This window comes from Phragmites australis, chromosome 1 (genome assembly GCF_958298935.1).
Source record: "Phragmites australis chromosome 1, lpPhrAust1.1, whole genome shotgun sequence".
NCBI classification, from domain to species: Eukaryota; Viridiplantae; Streptophyta; class Magnoliopsida; order Poales; family Poaceae; genus Phragmites; species Phragmites australis.
The window spans coordinates 46,967,922-46,988,104 of record NC_084921.1 but is presented as its reverse complement, the minus strand read 5'-3'; the positions used below and the strand labels follow the sequence as shown (position 1 = coordinate 46,988,104).

At 43.6% G+C, this 20,183-nt stretch overlaps 3 protein-coding genes and 1 pseudogene across 7 annotated transcripts; 1 reads left to right on the top strand and 3 right to left on the bottom strand.

The window, feature by feature from the left end:
• Positions 1-1,326: 1,326 nt before the first annotated feature.
• Positions 1,327-5,364, bottom strand: LOC133923197 (KH domain-containing protein SPIN1-like). 2 transcript variants are annotated; one of them, XM_062368630.1, is made up of 8 exons: positions 4,945-5,364; positions 4,675-4,763; positions 4,220-4,371; positions 2,850-2,963; positions 2,657-2,773; positions 2,325-2,468; positions 1,720-1,866; positions 1,327-1,640 (listed from the first exon to the last, which is right to left on the bottom strand). In XM_062368630.1, exons 1-7 carry the CDS (start codon positions 5,040-5,042, stop codon positions 1,726-1,728), a joined length of 855 nt encoding a protein of 284 aa, XP_062224614.1. In that variant the 5' UTR covers positions 5,043-5,364; the 3' UTR covers positions 1,327-1,640; positions 1,720-1,725. The 2 variants fall into 2 exon arrangements, with proteins under 2 accessions (XP_062224614.1, XP_062224610.1); XM_062368626.1 differs by having other exon boundaries at positions 1,327-1,866; positions 4,945-5,362.
• A 4,378-nt stretch (positions 5,365-9,742) lies between these two features.
• On the top strand, positions 9,743-11,505 carry LOC133923176 (pentatricopeptide repeat-containing protein At3g14730-like; annotated as a pseudogene).
• A 53-nt stretch (positions 11,506-11,558) lies between these two features.
• Positions 11,559-13,107, bottom strand: LOC133923186 (uncharacterized). Its single transcript, XM_062368617.1, has 2 exons — positions 12,299-13,107; positions 11,559-12,043 (listed from the first exon to the last, which is right to left on the bottom strand). Exons 1-2 carry the CDS (start codon positions 12,753-12,755, stop codon positions 11,559-11,561), a joined length of 942 nt encoding a protein of 313 aa, XP_062224601.1. The 5' UTR covers positions 12,756-13,107.
• Positions 13,108-14,406: 1,299 nt separating this feature from the next.
• On the bottom strand, positions 14,407-19,624 carry LOC133923148 (protein PIN-LIKES 6-like). 4 transcript variants are annotated; one of them, XM_062368590.1, is made up of 12 exons: positions 19,126-19,623; positions 18,087-18,364; positions 17,834-17,913; positions 16,681-16,805; positions 16,473-16,594; positions 16,094-16,327; positions 15,922-15,996; positions 15,731-15,831; positions 15,567-15,619; positions 15,248-15,442; positions 14,952-15,073; positions 14,407-14,834 (listed from the first exon to the last, which is right to left on the bottom strand). In XM_062368590.1, the coding sequence occupies exons 2-11, from the start codon at positions 18,279-18,281 to the stop codon at positions 14,952-14,954; spliced, it is 1,302 nt and encodes a 433-aa protein (XP_062224574.1). In that variant the 5' UTR covers positions 18,282-18,364; positions 19,126-19,623; the 3' UTR covers positions 14,407-14,834. The 4 variants fall into 4 exon arrangements, with proteins under 4 accessions (XP_062224574.1, XP_062224582.1, XP_062224586.1 ...); XM_062368598.1 differs by lacking the exon at positions 19,126-19,623 and adding an exon at positions 18,689-19,094; XM_062368602.1 differs by lacking the exon at positions 19,126-19,623 and adding an exon at positions 18,700-19,094.
• Between the last annotated feature and the right edge of the window lie 559 nt (positions 19,625-20,183).

The window sequence follows — 20,183 nt, the reverse complement described above, 5'->3', positions numbered from 1 at the left end:
AGCAACTATTGACCGTTTTACATCACTACACATTCATTCTACGTTGCAGTTATGGCAAATCTTTTACCATCATAACTAGTAATTGGCCACAATTTCATCCTAAATCTCATAGCAGTATAAACTATTTCGAATTTAAAATTGTCATAACTAATGCACTTCATTGTAGTAATTGATTCAACATCTAACGGTTAAAATATGTTACTGAGAGCTGTAATTAAACAGAGTGCATGTATTTGAATTACTATTTATTTTCGTAATTGCTCGAACATAAATGTAGTAAACACTACATGGCGTTCTCGTAAATATATTCCCTCCAGCTTCACTCTTCATCCAAACCACTACAATATTTTGTTGTCAGTGATATATCATTTTATTATCAATCAACATGTCAATTGTAGTAACTCAATTTTTAATTCATTCCCACGGTATCTTATACATCTAAAACGAATACAATCACTATAAAAAATGTAGTAACTACCACACTCCATTGTCGTAATTGATGTTAGCTTTTATTATTATCATGGTTGCATTTAAATATCATAATTCACTTCACTTTATATGGTAAATTGATGTACATTTTGTGGTAAGCAAAATATCATATGACTTTCAACTAGTCTATATTGGTGGTGTGCGACAATCAAACTAGCAGACGCCGAGTTGGTCACGGTTTGAGTCGGGCAAAAACAGAAGTCCGAGCTGATTTTCATGTTCATGGTTCATAGATGATGCTTAATGATTTATGTACGTTACATATATTATGCTTACGCTAGTTTGATTCAAACCACACCATTACATTTTTTAGTAAATAGAGCAACATTTTATAGTAGAAAAAAAAAATATCTCATTATCAGCACATGGTAATAGGTGCGGTAATTTTACGGTAACACAATCAATACATCTCTTTGTTTCATAGATGGAGCTAGCTATGACGGCCACCAGGATAATAAATACCACCAAATAGTTACAATCCAAATATAGTTGACATTGGTTTCGTTGCTGCAATGGACACAATCAAATATAGTCGACAATTTTAGAGGCCTGATTTGATTCTTGTAGACCCGACAATCAAGCATTAACTGATTTTCACAATCAGGACGATAATTACGATTGGACCACTAGTTTCCACCGGCTCATTTCGGCTTGGCTCACAAATAGAAGGTAAGGAAAAACGTCTGGCTGTTGAACCACCTGATCAGATCTGATTTCTTCGACGCTCATCAGTTACGATGACCAGTCTCAGCAAATCATAATCAGCTCGGCTAGACTACAACGCAACCAGGACCAGCTCGACACGGAATAGATTTTCAAGAACTAGGAGAGCCATGATAGGAAACCTGACTATAGGATAGCCAATTTTATAGCTGGCTACAAATTATACCATGTGTGTATATATATGCGCAGGCATAATTTCATAGTCAAACAGCTTAAAATTCTGGAACTCTAGTTCGCTGCAACTTAGAACTCTCTGCACTGTCACCATATCGATCAGCACTAACAGTCGGTGACAAGGAAACAATAAATATTCTAATTATACAACCATGGAGGGCTCACTACTTGTCATCTCAGCCGCAGGTCAATGTCATGAGGGAGATCAAAATTCACCAGCTGGCAATGGCATGATTCCAACACCATCACGGGAGCTTGCGCATCAGAAGCTATGTCATGAGAGCAGGACTGACTAGAGAGTTTCTGAAAGGATCAAGGGGGATGGATGAGTACCCGCAGTTACTGCTTCCCTTGTTTTGTGCCGCCATTGCTGAAAGGAGAGGCACTGCCATTCTGATGGGGGCTATCCTCTCGATATGTGGAGTTCAACATAGCAAGCTCTCGAAGTTGTTGCCTCTTGAAAGCGTCTTGTGATTCATCCTACATAGTGAACCATAAAAGACTTGAGATTTACAAAGAGAAGAAATGAAGAAGAAAGCTGCCTGTGCGTTCTACTGGTCTGTTTGTTTAACTGGTTGTTCATACTACTCTTCAATTTGTTTAGTCATGGTAACAAACCATGGAGAATAATTTCAAGTAGGCACAAATGCTCCAGAACAATATGTTATGAGTTATGGAACAATATCAGGGATACGACAATAAAATTAACAAAGGTGGATGTCAGAGAAAAGACGAGCAAAGGTACCTTTGGTCTATGGTTAACATTTCTAATCTATAAATGGCTTATATCCAATACTTGAATAGCAACGATTTTTTTTTTTGTTTCAGAACTATCTCGAACATTTCATTTCCTTGACTTCTTAAAAATGTTGCAGTTTGCTCATGAGTAACAGATTGAAGAATGAATATAGAGAGAGGAATAGGCATCATATATGCACCACTGGTTTCAACAGCTCCTCTAGTATTTCCTGTGCTTGTGCCAGTCTTGCGTCAATGACATCAGCAGGTAATTCAGCCTCGATCAGGATATGAGTTGGATCACCCAAGTGTTCATAGCCAGGCCTTCCCTTGAGCTGTTCCTCCTATAAGGAAACAGAAAGAATGGCATGTAAGCATTTTACGCTTGCCCACAGTGGAATATAAGATTAGTACCAGGTGGCTACTAGAAAAGGCTAACTTATAATGATGACTGATAATCCAGTATGAAATGCTACCAACAACTGTATACATCTAATTAAAGAATTGGTACATGGAAATAGGATTTATTTACCTTGACAGGATCTTTTATGGAGCCCTTGCCTCTGATGAAAACACGGCAGCCTGTAGTGGCTTCAACTCTCTTCAGTGAATTTCCCCTCGGCCCAAGCAGGCGGCCAATGAAATTGAACTGCATGAGGTATGTCAAGGGATTAATAAATAACAGCTTGATTATTAGTAACCATCGCAAGAAGGAAAGATCATACGTTAGGGTAAGCATCTGTTGGAACTTCCAACCGCACAATCTTCTTGACAATGTAAGAGGGGTGGCTCTGTGCAGCACCTTGCCAGCCCATGGCTCCCCTAGGAAAACCATTTCTCTGAAAAGCCATGGTATTAAAAACAGAATGGTAAGTTAAATGTACTTCTTTGGAGATAAAATGGACAACATAGTTGCATAAAATGAGTAGTTGAAAGTGCTATTGTCCTCTCAACATGCATGATAATTGATAAGAAGTAATTCAAAAATATTCTGCATATCTCCAATTTTTCAGGCAAGGCCTAGGCCTTCAAATAAAAAATTTCTTGTACCATATCTTAACCATTCTATTAACAAAATTAGCTCCTAAACTAAAAAAAATTCAAGGAAGCTTGAGGGGAGAAATATCATTCAGCATGAAACAGGTTGACTTTTCAAGCAGTGTAAGACTTAGGCCTTCGGATTAAAAAAAAATTTGTAACATTTTCAGGGCTTTGGTATGAAACTAGTTTCACAAGTACTCATGGGCTAGGTGCAAAATATCATTCGGTATGAAACTAGCTCACTAAAGTAGCAGGTGGAGACTATTTTGAGTGATGTTAAGGTCTTTTATATGGCGTAAGCTTGTAAGGTCTTTTAGGTCATAGCGATCGAAGAAACAAAAAACTTGCTTCCTGTTCACCTTCACACTGTTTACTAAACTGACCCAATGCATTGGTAAATCTCCAATGCATTAAGAAAAACAAATGAACCAATATGTTCAATTCATAACTAAATATTATATATATATATATATATATATATATATATATATATATATGATATCAAAGTATTCGATATGCGTGCATTGTTTCAATCAACAGATGATGTCTTTCAGGCTTTCCTATAAATGGATAGTCAAACAGTAAGCTAAGAACATTGATTGTAGTTTCCTAACAAACAAGGCTCTATCAATGTATCCCTGCTCACTAAATCAGGTCTATTTGTAAAGGAACTCATATGTGCATCATTTGATAAACATGTTCTACAAGTAAATGTGAAGGTAGCTTGTTTGTTCAATTTGACACATCTTGGCATCCACATAGCACTCTTGAACAACTATACTATCCAAAGAGCAGTTTTATGGTTAAACGCATTAAATACAGGTTTACATGACTACAAACTATGGAGTTTATCTTAATGAAACCACAACCAAAAAGACAACTTTGTATTTCCTTACTTCTGACTTACCTTGTTCGTATCCAACTTCTGTCTCAGACAGCCTATATATTCTGTAGTATCAATTTTCCACATAATTGGATAGCACACAATGCAGAGCTAGAAAGTAAATGAATGAACTGATCATGGCATAATAATGTTAGTAGCCAGCACAAATACCTCAGGATGCATCCCATTCCACGGGCCAAAACTATTTCCACAGAAGTTAGTCACCCGAGGCAATGGATGCATATGATTTGGGCTTGCAATTGGCAACCTCTCATTTCCCCTAACTCCAAGGTGCGAAAGCATGCTTGATATTCGCGTTATCTCTGCATATCATGGTTCCAAGAGTTCAAATCAGCGATCAGCATTAACAATGGCATATGACAAGCTACCTATCATCGATAAAGCTACCGTTTTTCATAACGCAAACACTTCCATCGTATACTGAAACACGGGAACTACGCCAAGTTCATCGTACAATTGATTCCACAATAGACCGACGTGCCTTTATAAACATACAAATAAAAAGACTGCCCTTTTATCATAAAGACAGAGCTCATAAAGAAACAGAACCGATGAACTATTGAATCTGAGCAAGACTGCAACTAAAAAGTAGAATTATCTCTCACCTTGATTCAGCAGCCTGCCGCAGATTGGGAGCACCTGCACGAAAGGCCCAAGCTTCTGTTGCTCCTGCAGCAACTCATCCAGGTACTGACTGCGCCGCCCGAATCCAAGACAATCCAATCCCATCGAACCAGCACAGAAAAACACAGAACGCAGTTCAGACGACGATCCAAGAACACCAAGAACAGAGGAACAAGATTACATCACGGTTCCAACAACAAAGCATAAAAAAGCGAGTAAATTTCAAGAATCCAATCGTGGTAGCATCGTACCCGGCAGCGTCCGGCGATGAAGGGGGCCTCATAATCGGCATCGGGGACATCGCCCTAGCCGGGGAGAAGCATTTGTCCGTGGCCGCCAGCGCCTCCATGGCGGCGGGCTGGATTGGAGACCGTTGGCTTAAGCTGCTACCAATGGAGAGAAGAAGCGGCGGTGGACGAAGAGAAGATTGCGTTTTCCTTTTTCCTTAGTTTTTAGCGTGTTTATCTCCTCTTTTCCGCTGTGCCGTAAAATCAATCTCGGAGGATTCCAGCGGAATCGCGCATAGGAGATGTCCAAAACGGCCGCTTCCTCTGGGTGTTTCTTCGGCTGGCTCGCCTCCTTTCTACCCTCTTCGTAGGGTTTATAGCGGTGGTAAGGTAGGTTTTTGGCAGCCGCCGCCGGTTGGTGATACTTTTTTTTCCTTTCACGGTTTGACGTAGGGTTTAGGGGATGCGTTGCGGGCAGCCTGTATATACTTGTAGCCTCGTAGGTATATGCAGAATTGCAGAGTGAATTTGTCACATCGGCAAAGATATGCTCCATGTCTCCATGATATTGTTTAGTTAGTTTTCTTTTTAAAAAATTAAGTGAATCTTAAGTACTGTTCCACCGCATCTTATTATGATGAGAGTAAATTTAGATTAAAGATTGTTTAGGTCCTCTCATGCATCCATTATCGATATCCAAGCCTTATTTTATTTACTATAACCACTACTATAGATCAATAATGTAGATTATTACTCTATAATAGTATCACATCAGCAATATTTTGATATATTATAGCATAAATGTCTCTACTTGGATCATTATTTTATTTATCTTATGAGTCTTGGACCTCTAGTCGGCATTTTAACTCCATTCTACTATGTCACAAATTCGTGTGTGGTGTTTCACCCTTTGTTCTTCATTCTACCCTTACCGCTAACCAAATATATTCTCCCATAAAAAAGTACTTAACTGCGTAACTACTATCTACTACCGGCAAATACACGTATTTCAATTGGTATATGTAAGAAATAGGCCAATTTGACCTTTATTGTTTGATTTCTTGTAGAATAAAAAACTTCTCATCAGTATGAGTCAAGGGAATGATCTACTAGCCTTGGATTTCCAAATAAAAGATACAATAAGGATAATAACCTTATGTAACCTGAATTATAATTGATTGTGATATCTCGCACAAAGTAGAATCAAAGGAAGATGCAATGTTTTATTCAAGAATCCCGTAAGACTGTCTAGTTAGGGTGAGGCGAATGCGTAGCTTGGTATGGCACCTCCTCCCTATCACATAGGTTTATCGCTTAGCATAATTATTATCATAACACTAATCCATCCAATATAGTTTTTTTTCTCATATGTGTCATTTGAAGATCCGTGCGATCAAATGGTTTCCAATCAAAACATTGGTTGTTGATACGCAAAAATACTTGCTCACATGAAAGCATTGATTTTCTTTGTTAAGAAGTAATAAGTCGATCTGTAAGCCAGCGATCTAATATGAGGCTTTGTAATGAGGGCCCACAAAAAATGATGAACACCTTTTTTCTAAAAAAAGATTTGTAGCATATTACTTTTTTCCTTAGTTGATATAGACTAAGATAAATATATTTTCCATCACACATAGTTAGAAAAGTAATGATATATGTTATTGTGTTCATATCCGAAACAACAATAATAGAGAACGGATCGGAGTAGCGTAGACAAGTATAGAGGCTAAATATCCATCTGATTATAAATATAGGTCGTTTTAGCCTCCTCAACTATTATCTAAATATAAGTTATTCTCAAACTTCTATGCACTTTTTTCTCTTTTGTTCTCTTTTTACCCTTGTTTAATAAATACTATCACTCTCACAAATGAATAAGTTATCTTTTCCAATGTAGAATAAATAAAGGGCAACAAGATCATTTAATCTACTTTTTTAATCCTTATACATAAGTCTAAAACGACCTACATTTATAATCGGAGGGAGTAAAAGATAGTTGGTCTAAAAAAATTCAAAGAGAAGATACTATACTGCCCACATGTATGTATTCGGCTGTGCTGGTGAATAGTGTTAATGTGTATGTTTGCGTTTAGTGCATCATGTATTGAATACGTGTGCTTTATTTATCTTCCGTTATAGGTTGGATTCGAATTCGAAATCTTTTCACCCGGTACATCTCTCCTCCCTCAGTACACAATTTTTTTAGGAGTTTCATTGACCGCAGGAAGGAAGAATCATACGAAGCAAGCATGGTCTAGTCGTATAAGCTGATATGATGGATGAATATTTATACCACCGTCTTCGTAACTAATGACCATCGATCGGTAAACAAATTAAGGCCATATTTATCTGTCTCTGCATTGTGAATTCAGTAAATAAACAATTAGATTTTAAAAATATATTCTATAAATATATACTGAATTATAACACAATCTATAATTCACTCAAAATGAGCTTCTACGTCCTGAAACAAACAGGATCTAAACCGATAGTCTCCACCCAGAAAATGCTAATCTCACGCAAGACTACCGGAGAAAGCGGCAAACAACGCCAACAGCAAAGAGAAGACCCATGTGTTGACGAACGCCACCCCCTGGCCGGCCCTGCGTTTACACGCGCGAGAGCTGTGGGTGAGGTGTGGGGAGCCATGGAACTCACGTTGGAAACTTGGAACCAGGCAGGCGCACATGGAACTCTCCCGTGTGAGCGGTGAGCCTACGCGGAAGGCTGGCACACGATGACACGCTCCACGCGAGGAAATAGTAGGAAAAAGTGGAACCGGCGCCACGTTTTGCTGTTTCGGGACCAATGCTCGCCTGCCGATCTGTGCGCGACCCTATCATGTCCTCACATGCTACATTGGCCTCTCTTCCCCCAGTTTGTATTTATGCTGCTAGTTTTTGTGTACTGGACGAGAGGACAGAGGTGAGGGATCATAGGATGCCACAGGCATGAGAAAATGCAACTTCGTATTTATTGGGTATGCACGTTAATCTTAACCATCTATTTCTCCTATCTTACTTATAAGAGAAAATCTATAATTTACCATCGAATAATTATTGATTCTACAATTCGTCATCGAATAAATTCTGTTTACTTCTGTACCATCGAATAAATGTTTCAGTTCCTTATATGCCATCGGCTGCACTGTTCATGAACAGTATCTGTGAATAAAAAAATCATAAAAAATATGTCGATTTTTGTGCACGCTCTATAATTCATAATCAACCCGTTTTAATTGTATTCACCTAAAAATATTGTATATAATTCAAACTAAAATTCTTCAAAATGTACTACTTTTGTAACTTCTTGCAATTTTTAAGCCTCATAAAAATTTACAAAAAATCTGAGAAAATTTACTAATATTCCTCTAATGTGATGTAATAATTTCTAAAATTATTTCCCGCGGTGAAAAAATTAGTTCTTTGTAATGCACAGTATTACAAAAGTAGCTCATTTTGAGAAATTTTAGTTTGAATTTTACACAGTATTTTTTGGTGAATACAGTTAAAATAGGTTGATTATGAATTATAGAGCGTGCACAAAAATCGACATATTTTTTTGACTTTTTTTATTCTCGGGTACTGTTCATGAACAGTATAGCAGAAGGCAGTATCGGAAGCCGATGGCATATAAGTAACTGAAACATTTATTCGATGGTATAGAAGTAAACAGAATTTATTCAATGACGAATTGTAGAATCAGTAGTTATTCAATGGCGAATCGTAGATTTTCTCTACTTATAAACCTATTAATTCTCTCATGTAACTTACAATTTTTCACCAATTACTAAAATAAAAATTTTAATATAAATGAACGTCCTAATAAAATATATGTCTATAAAGCTTAGTGGAATTTTTGTGTTCTATAAGCATTGATCATAAAGGATAAGCTGAACAGCCCGAAAGTTACATTGGTGAATCGAGAGAAACTTCGTGCAGGGGCTATTAAGGATTTATTTAGCAGAGTTTTTAGACCATTTACAGAGTGAAATTAGTGAGAGTTTTGTAAAACGATAGTTTACAATTTTTTATCTTCCAGAGTGATTCTATAGGAGCGATTCATTGAAGTAAACTAAATGTTTGGTTCTGAAAAAAAACACTAGCTTCCCTCACTTCTTATAAAATTTACCACAAACTATTGCTTTTATCAGAGAATCACCTCGTCAAAAAATTTGGATATGGGCGCTAAGTATCCAAGCTCAGTGCCGACCGCCCAGGCGTCCCCAGCAGCGTGCGACCGCACCTCCCAGCGAAGTCTTCGCCGCGCGCCGCACGCCCGCGGAGCACGTAAGCACGTAGAGGATCCTCCTACTAGAAAAGTACGAGATCCCACGGCGTCGACGCAATGCGTTGCTAGCAGCACGCAGCATCGCCAAGCCATGCGCCGTGCAGCTGTTAGCTTGTCGCGGCCCCCACAGACACGAGGGCCTGCGAGGCTGCGACAAATAAAGGCCATCTGAACCGACCCATTCCCTCATTCTTTAAACTTTTGATGCTGTTGGCGCCTGTAAAGTAAGGATACCGGGAGCACAAATCCAGGAGCTCGTGTCCCCCGCCAGAAGCCGAGATCCCCACCACCGGCACCGGATCCACGAACCCGCGATCATTTCTCGTCGCAGCTGCCGCGCTACGCTTCTTTCGCTGATGCTTTTCAGGCCCCCAGAAACGGCCCAAGTCGCGAAAACACAGGCCGAATTGTCCCCCGCCGGCGGCCGCAACGTTAAAGCACGGCCCAAATTATGAGCCGAAAAGCCGTTGCGGATCTCGCCGCCGACTCGCCCTCGGCGCCCCACGTTTGGCCACGGAAAGGGGCTGGCTGACACCGCCGTCTGGTGAAGACGAGTGCAAGGCCGAGCACACCGCTGGCATCAGAAATTTCAAACCCAAAGACTCTGCCGCGCCCGCCTCGCCGCCCCCGCCACCCAACGCGCCCGCCGAAAGATGGTGGCGCTGCGCTTCCCGCTCCGCCATCCTCTCCCGCACGGCCCCTCCCTCCGCGCGCCTGCTCCTGCCGCTCCACGCGCACCTCCTCGTGTCCGGCTGCCTCCCCAGCCGCGCTCACCTCCCTCGTCTCCCTCTACGCGCGCTCCGCCCCGGCCGCGCTGCAACCCGCCATAACGCTCCTCCTCCCGCCCTCCGCCCCGCTCCCCTGCTTCAACGCGCTCGGCCTTCGCTGCGGCCTCGCCCACGACCTCTTCTGCGCCAGCGCCGTGCTCCGCGCATGCCTCAGGTTCGGCCTCGCCGACCACGCGCACCTCCTGTTCGACGAATTGACCGACCGGGATGTCGTGGTGTGGAACGCGATGATAAATGGGTTCGCGAAGCTTGGGTGCTTTGACCGCGCCCTGGAGTGAGGAAGGCGCGGTGGAGATCAGCAGCTTCACTGTCACCGGGATACTGTCAGTTTGCACCGCGACAGCAGATTTGAGGCGTGGGTCAGAGGTTCATGGGTTGCTGGTGAAATCAGGATTTGACGAGGTGGCATCCGTGTGTAACGCGTTGATAGATCTTTCCGGGAAGTGAGGGTGTTTGAGGGCATGGCAGAAAAAGAAAAGGATCTGTTCAGCTGGAACTCAATGCTGTCGGCGCTCCAGTACTCGGCTGACCACGTGGGAACGATGAGGCTATTTGTGAGGATGAGGCGTGCTGCGGTGTGGCCGGATGCAGTGAGCGTTGTGGCTGTTCTCCCTGCATGCGCGCAAACTGCAGCACTGCAGATTGGGAGGGAGGTGCATGGGTATATCGTGACAAGCGGACTGGCTCATGATGGTGCACTTGACGTGTTAGCTTGCAATGCACCGGCAGACATGTACGCGAAGAGTGGTGAGCTGAATGAGGCTCATCGTGTTTTTGATTGTATGTACCAACGGGATGTGGCGTCATGGAACATTATGATCGATGGTTATGCATCTCATGGGCGTGGGCAAGAGGCACTGGAGTTGTTCCAACAGATGACAGAGATAGAAGAAGGGCTGGTGCCAGATGAGGTAACGCTTCTGGGGGTGTTGTCAGCTTGCAGCCACTCTGGGCTTGTTGAGGAAGGGAAGGGTTTTCTAAGGAGGATGAAAGAGGAGTTTGGGTTGGAGCCACAGCTGGAGCACTACGCATGTGTGACCGACATGCTTGGGCGAGCAGGGAGGTTGGATGAAGCGAGAAAGGTAGTAGAAGAAGCGGGAGATGTGGGTGCTGGTGCATGGTGGACACACCTTGCAGCATGCCGGATGCATGGTGATAAGGAGAGAACACAAGAGGCAGCTAAAATGCTGATGATGGCAGAGGAGTGAGGGAGTGGTGGATGGGTTCTGCTTGCCAACACTTACGGTTGGGAGGGCAACTTTGAGGAGTTGGAAGAGGTGAGATGAGACGGCGAGGGGTGCAGAAGGCTGCCCCCGGATGCAATTGGGTTGAAGTTGGGGGAGAAAATGGTGGTAGTGGAACAGTGATGCATGCTTTTGTCAGTGGGGATAGGGGATACCCTGAGGCTGACATGATATATGAAATGTTGCATGCCTTGATAGGTTGGATGAAGGACTGCAGCCATCTGAGCAACATAACTCCATTATATCCGATAGAATGCCCGTAACTTTTCAGATGTTGCTACAACAAGCGCAACATGGGCTGACAATAGCTCATAAGTTAGAATGGCGCATCTGAAGATACACTTAGCCTCGCACCATCTAGACCAGCACCGAAACTTGGTCCTGGCAACACGTTTTCACCAAATATCAGAGTTCCAGCAGTCAGTGCTCCAGCTCCAAGGCCCATTCCCAAGTTAGGCGCACCATTCTGACCTGCAAACCTTCTTGGTGGCAGATTTATGTAGCTCTGTGGCACTTGGCCCCTTGCAGGATACGGCGGGGGAAAGAAACTGGGGTTTGCAGTTGGAGGTGGCAGGGTTTGTGGAATCATTGGGGGTTGATAGCTGTTGCTATTACTTCCTGTTGGTGATGGTCCTGGGCGAGTAATAGTGGTCATTGGCATGGCGTTGCTGTAGTGATCATCATCTTGGCTGTGACCCCTATAATGGCTTGAAGGCTGTGGGGGATAATTATAAATTGGACCATCTTCTATAGCTAATGTGATGCCGACTTGATTTGGGTGCTTGGAACCGTCATGTGATCCTGCAATTTTACAAAAGAGGCCTTTAAGTTGACTTAAGTTGCATGTGGATTGTATTATAATCAACAAGGTAAATGTCATTTAACATCATCTTATATCACTTTCTCTAATGGTTAAACATAACTTTGTATTGTTTGTGTGCAAAAGTTTTCACAAAATGACCTATTTTACCTACAAGTGTCATTCTGAATTCCTAGTTAGCACAATGGATGCCATCCCATACTCTTTTATCTTGAAAAACATAAGTCTCTGTTTACCTGAAAACTGAGCATGAGCATCTTCTTGCTTGCAGATTCGGATGAATATATCGACAAACCCATGAGCTTTGTCCGACTTCTTTCTCCTAAGCTGGAAACTTGCAGTCTCCTCCATAGCCCCTGACTGCTCCTCGCCATGCTCAAATTTGTCGAAGTACTCCTTCATCTGGACAACGGCAGCTCCCTGGAGGTGCTCCCTAAGGAAGATTGGCTCTCTCCTGTATACTTCCACTGTCAGCGCCATCTGCTGCATGCTGCTTAGACCATGCTCGTCAACCGAGACGGAGAACTTCATGCGCCAACTTGGGTCGGAGTTCCCTGACGCATCCACCTTGGTGCAGTACTTGCTGTTGGGATCGACCCATGCGACGCAAAACCACTGCGGTTTGAGCAGCGACGATCTGCGGCCCATGCCGCGGGCAGAGATGACGCAGAACTCGACCGATGTTTTTGCCATTTGCGTGAGGAGAGGGAAGGCGAGGAGGTAGCAGGACGGCGACGCGGACCAGCGAAAACGATGGTGTGAGATTCGTCTTCTCACAGGAGTGCTTTACCACGCTGCAAAGTTATTCCGAGATGATTATGGGGGCTGTTTTTTGTGTTTGCTTTGCTGCTTCCTTGTCGTCATGGAATTGATTCCAAAGCACCACTGGGAGAGGGAAAAGCATAGCTGGAAGACGGTGTGATACTGCAATGTGAAGTAAGCTCTCTTTCATTCGACCTGTGGGGATTGCTTTCATTTTGCAGCACTCACGTCTCCACGGACATTCCATGGTGTGTACTCGTTTCCTGCTGCGTCTTGAGCACGAAGGGACTGTTTGGTTCTTGACCCCACAGCGCCAGCCGCCAGGAACGTAATCACGTCGGCTTGGAACCCTATTTTGTGCAGCAGCGAGTCAGCAACGGTCTATTTGGGATTGCATAGTTGTGTAGAGTGTGATAGTACAGACCACTCCAGCACTGGATAGACGGGGTCCAAACTCCAAAGGCCCTCTAGGACCATCTGGTTTCAGAGATTTCTAATCCACAGTTTTTTTTTTCATTACAAGGATGACTCATAGGCACCTACAAACAAGTCGCTGAAAATATTTACGTGTGTAAAGCATGAGCACCAATATTTGAGCCCTGATGGTTCTCTCTGATCCAATATTTCTATACATTTTTCTTTTAATGATTGTGCCCGTGTTAACTTACGTCAGGTTTGAACTCAGACGGGCATGATGCTCGACGGACCCTCAAGCAACCGAGCAAGCACTCAATCTCCAGCTTTTAGACCAAAAGAGTCATGCTGTTTTTGGTCCCCGCATCAGTCCAAAGAAAATAGATTCGAAACACGATGGCAGCTGGTATCGATAAATACGCGTGCGAGCGCGTCCAGGGCTTATCGAAAGTCCGATTCTTTTGCACACGCTGCAGCGCGATAAAGCCACACCTTTGCTTGTCCGCCTTGCAGCCTGTTCGTCCAAGCGATGCCTCTGTAGGAGCACACCGCGAGATCTGCTGATCAGAAATTCAGCATGCGACGTTGGCCGACTCGTCGTGTGCCCCGGTGGCCTTGCGTGGTCAGTCGACCAACCACGGCGTTCCGCAGTACAGATGATAGAGCCATAGAGATCAGATGATGCAAAGCTCGCTTGATTGGCATTTTTGTCTTGTCTCATCTTCCAACACCAGCGTGTATGAGTATGACAGCTGGCATGATTCGAATCTTGGTGGTATATTCTATTCAGACGGAACACATATTCTAGTTTTTTTTCAGAACAAAAAATTATTGGGACCTCATTCAGTTACGCAATTGTTGATCCTGCCTTGATGGGATGGAACTTTGTTAGTTCATGTACGCAGGGTACGAGATCTATCTATAACTCTATAAGCACATCAGGCGACATTTCATATGATATCAGATCTGCATAACTTTAGACAACGTATCGCTGTCGGTAAAGGTGACAAGACAAATGCTGGAAACCGTTGGCTCGCGCTTGCACCTTGCAAGTCTGGTCTGATAATCAGGTCCACGGATGGGCGAGCAGTGGGCACAGATTCTGCATGGTTCGATATGATGTGTTGCACAATCAACACCCGAATGGGCATGCATAAGAGATACAGTATTTAAAAACTATACCTTATTATTTGAACACGAGCTCTCAACATAGACATCTCAACAAATACACTTGAACAAAGCAGAGAATTGAAGCATCAATATCATGAGGCACTACATTATTTGGGGGAGGAAAAAAGGCACTACATATTGATAGGAAGAACATGGCATCACAACCTGAAGGGTTCGGTGTGACAATATAGAGGCAGGGTAACAACGTTGTGCCATCTTCTCATTGCTCACTGCTTGCAGCAGCGGGAGGAGACCACAGTTATCATAGCCTTGGAGAGACCGTATATCTGTAGTGATACAACTCGTACCTCTGATGCAGTGAAGCTCTCACCATGATTGTGGCTATTGTACAGGTCATGTACTATTTTCGTTGTCGACACTTCGGATGATATTTTCTTTCAAAGATCTTCCTGTGCAGTGAGGTATCTGCAGATCAATTGGCCAAATATCCGATCAAAGTAACTTTCAGTAGCATGAAATTGCTGTTATATCTGCACTGGTGCAAATGCGAGCAGGAAGCTGCTACGTAAGGGAGCGACATACTTAGAAGAGCATGCTCAAATAGAGAATGATCCATCCTGCCATGGAGAATATGGCAAAAATGTGAACCCAGAACAAGATGGCAGCAGATTCTTTTCCACACCCTCTAAGGTTTGCAACAGCACCTGCAAACAAAATGATCGCACAATCAGATTCCATAACGTGGTTTGCTAGCATGCAGAACGTGCCCCCCCCCCCCCCCCCAATTAGGTTACAGATCTCATGTAACACACAAAAGTATTAGAAGAATCTATACACATGATAAGTGATAAGGAGTATTCCATATTGGTTTCTCGTACCTGACAGCACTGATGTGGGCATAGAATGCTGCAGTAGTATGACAAACTTGAACATTTTGTCATCTTTTGGAATGAAACCAAGTTTATCAACTAACAAGAGAATGCCAACCCCAGCAAGTGGGACCAAGACCAACCGTGCAAAAATTATAGCAACGGTGGTACGCACGCCAAGCCTCTTACTTCCTTCACCAGGACCTGCCACAAACACGGGTAAAGTTGAGATCATGAGAAATGCCTCTAAACCCTGTAAGATGGTTATGCTAAGGATGATCTCATCCCATGCAATTTTTCCAGAGTTTCAAATAAAATAGATGCTTACCATCAACAAGATTGCCCCCAACAGCCAGTAAAATGCATGGGATCATAGCTTCCCTGAAAGTGTGTTACAAAATTAGGCACTAGATACTCGTATCAGTTTGGTAAATTTATTGGCAAGAGGTTTGTATTTTGCAAAAGGAAACCGAAAATGAGACATGTAAATACCCAAGAATGAGGCAGCTGTCTGTGAAAAAGAACAGAGGCGCATCATCCGTAAGCACAAAATTCTTCAGTAATGGGACAACACCAATGACAATTGCGAAAGCCTGTGCATAGTGTAAAATAACAGTCAAGGCACAGAATGCAGAAATAACTTGTATTGGTTGCTAGTAGAATACTGCAGCAGCAATACATACAGATGCAACAATTGGTGGTTGGAGGAGCTGCTTGTCTTTTAGGAATTTAACCACGCATTTAACATGGTCCATTATCTGCATTAACACGAAAAACAATTATTTATTTTTCAGGGGGAAGTAAGCGCATCAAATTGATATTTGAAAAATTAAGTCCTTGATTACATTTTCTTACCTTTGATCCTACAGAAGTACCACATTCTTTTTGAACTTCCTCAGCAGATAACAAAGGCTCATCCTCTGGTACAGTACTTGTGAGAGTGTTTGAAGGATATTTGCCTAGCTGGGGCACATCATTCTCTCCAGATGCCTTGATTGGAAGTTCATCTTCTTCAGAGCCATCAAAGGTTTGTCCTGGTGGTGGAGCAAGCATCTTGAACACATATGTGTAAACAATAATTGCACCAACCTGCAACATGTAAAGGATCTCAACAGCTATTCGTATGCCTATTCTATATGCTAAGAGGTTATATTTGATCTGCAAGTTGATTATTCTGACTTCTGACTAAAACATGAACATGTATGACTCGGGAAAAGAGAAGAATACGACATACCCACTGACCAAATGAGATATACGCATTTCCATCTTGGTTGCATTTATCGGAGTCACCAAACGGATTAGATGGATCCCGACATAATGCTGCAATGAGGACCAGAGGTATATTTCCAATATTTCCTGCATAAAAAATAAGGACTCGTATCGGTAAAATAGAGGAATGATAAATAGAAATGCAAATTGTTTTCAAGAAAGGAAAGTGGTACCTATTCCTATATGGATAATAGTGAACTTGAAGTATGGATAAGGGGGGCGGATGATAGATGCCACAACAAAGCCAATCAAAGAGCCAGACACTGCACCTACAACAATATTTACTGGAATATACCACCTGCAAATATGCCAATATTACCGCTATGAGAAAATACAACAGGAAAAGCAGAGCACAGCGCAGAACAGTTATTTTACAAAGCAAAACGCCTCTAGAACATACTTCTAAAGCAGTTTCTGCATAATTAGTGGACACTTGAGATACATATATATGTCAGAAGGGGAAGTAAATTGACGCATATGTAAAAATAAACGAGGATTGAATAGTCCCCGAACATCAAGCTCAATCAACTTCAACAAGATATATATTGGCAGTAAGAAACATTGACAATTTAAATTATTATTTTTTATATGTAACAGATGGCTTCGAATAGTTTCTCCAATATCTAGAGATTGCAATATTTCGGTATATTAAAGAACAAAATAGAGCTACTAAATTAATCCTGGAAATCTGAGGTCAATTCCATTGGGCCCTAAATCCAACTGGAACCAAATTAATACTTGAACGTCCGTCTCCTTCACCTTCAGTTGGTCCTTTTTTTGTCCTTTTGTAGAAATTTGGAGGTTCGCAAAGCTAATTTGTTCCATTTGGAAGTTCATGACTTAAATATTGACCAGCCAGAAACATCAACAATAGTAAACCATTTGAGTGAACTTTTAAGTAATCTAATTTTCCATTTCAGTTGGAAAATGAAGTCAGATGTTTGGGGTTAGGGATGCAAGTGGGGCGGGCTTGCGGGCTTTGAGGCCTGCTTAATCACAACTGTAGTTATATTTTTGCATCCACTTTTTGTACTAGTGGGTGGAAAATGAAATAGCATGCGGGCTCTTATGCGGGCTAGTGAGCAGTCTGCTTGCATCCCTATTTGGGTTACTGTAAGTGATCAAGGGATAATAGTAAGAACCACGAGTTTTGCATATAGAGCGCATAAGAGTAGATAGAATATTAGCTGAAAATAATATCTCGGTCAATAGCTTACACAGCAGAATTCAAGAACAATACAACACACTAGGATGAAGCATAAAACAGTATTAGTTTACTAGATAATGACAAAATTGAAGCATGATATCCATCCAAATTGTCCTTACCATTGTATCATCTTTTCAAATGTAATTGATCGACCCAATTGGGAAAATATAAGGCAAGGAAGCAGAAGTGAAAACACAAGCTGCAGCAAACGATGAAAATGTCAGTCTAATTCGATACAGCAAGAAAGCGTATCAGCACAGTCAAGTCCTCTACTGCTCGACTTCTTACTACTTTGGACAACATCCAACCGCCGTTGTCCATTGGACCTCTTCCCGTTAGCTAGCTTTTACTACTACTAGAGACAAAGCTCACCCCGTTGAGAAGCTTGCGGCCGTTGGGCTGGAGAATGTTGATGTACTTGGAGGCCATAAGGAACCCCATGAAGCAGACGGTGAACACCTTGGCGATGGGCAGCATGGCGTACTTGAGCATGTCCAGCACCGACGTCCCCGTGGTGCCTCCCTGCGCCGCCGTGGCCAGCACCTCCAGCAGCGACCTCTCCACCATGGCTTGACCCAGACCTGAGACCGAAGCCTTCTTTTCCTTGCCTTTTGGCCTTCACAACCAGGACCCAGTGACCCACGCAAACCCTGCCATTAAGAATGACTTAGAAGGCAAAATATAAAAGCAACAGCAGGGAAAATCTGGAACTGCTTTTGACGCTGGTTGTTTAGAGGCAGCCCAACTGGAACATAGCTGACCGTTCGAGCGCGCCAAACGGAACGCGCATAGCTCAGGGCACCGAATTGGCGTAGCCAAATAGGCCATGGAGCTTCCAAACCATAGTAACAAACTTCTGATCTTTCAAAAAAGACGCTAACAAACTTCTAGTTTGCACGAAACCACACGCGAGGACGATGATGCGAAGACAAGCAAATCAAATTGGGAGAATTAAGAGCCCAACAAAACATAACTAGATTCCAACCAGCTCGATTGCTAGGAAAACGACGACATCAATTTGCGAGCACTCCACTGCTCCTCGGTACCAAATTCGCGTGGCTGCGGGATCCGATTCCCCACGCCACGTAAGAACCTGCGACTCACGTTCGATTCGTCACGCCACATCCAACTCTACTGCTTCACTACCAATTACCAAATCCGCACAAAACCACTCCCGGGAAGCTCATGGTACAACCAAGCTCGAAATCCCAGCACCACAAATCAATCACCATCCCATCAAACAAACAAGCAAAAAAAAAGCACGAAACGCCCAATGTGAGAGAGAGCGATCACGACGGCGACCGCGACGACGACTCGCCATTCCCCACACGCCACACCCCGCAATCCGGAACCCCGAAAACAATCCCAGGCGGGAGGCAGATTGGCCCGAGGAGGCGATAACTCAACTCACCGCGAGACCGCCGAGGGGACCCGCGCCGGGAGGGAGGAAGGGAAGGAGCCGAAGCCGAGCCACCCGGGGGAGAAATCAGCGATCTCGAACCGGCCGCGATTAAGCGGAGTGCCGCCTTGATCCGAGGTCAGGCGTGGCGATGATTTGCGGAGCGGGTGGGATCTGGTGGTGCGGGGGCTTGGGTCCGAGGGGAAGGGAAACGACGAGACGAGTCGCGGACTCGCGTGGCGACGCCGGGTCGGTTGTGCCGCTACGCGTTGCTATATCCGCTTTGGAATCCGTGGCGGATGGGTCGGGAGCACGAGGAACTGCGAGCGCGCCACTCCGTCCATTCGCCCGTACGTCGCATACCGATCTTCTGGCTGTGATGTGATGTGATGGATCAGGCAGGGCGGGGCCCGCGCCGCCGGGTGGCTTGCCATGTGGGCGGCGCCGGCGGCGCTGGGCGCCTGTTGCCAGAGGCGGACTGGTTTGACTGCACCTGCTGGAATTTTCTTTTGGACCCGACTACACTCCGGCAGTGCTTGCCCTGGTATTTCTGTCCGCACGCTCCAGCCCACTTGTCTTTCCACGCGCGGGAGCGCGCCTGCCCGGGCGGAGCGCGGATCCGAACCACACGGGGCCTATCCTCGAACCAGAGAAAAACCAGAGACGCGCCGAACCAGGCACACAGGAAACACGCCGCCTCCGAGGACACGGCGCTATGGTTCGATAGAACAGCCATCGCCATTACACAGTAGAAGAGCTGGAGCACAGGTACGACCCAACTTAACATGAATTTTTCTTCGAAAAAAATATTATCAGGCTAATTTCCCAGAAACAAAAAATCAGAACAAGATCTGACGCAAATTTGTAAGAATTTGTCTAGAAAAATTAACATTTAACAAAGATCCGACACAAATTTGAATGAATTAGCCTATAAGAAGGTCAAACATAGTTTGTCTCCTAAGAAAAGATCTGAATAAGTTCCTAGAGAAAAGATTTTAGACTGGATGATCATATTGTAGTGTAACTTGCCTGCATTCACACATGTCTGCTCCTATTGTTGTATGATCTGA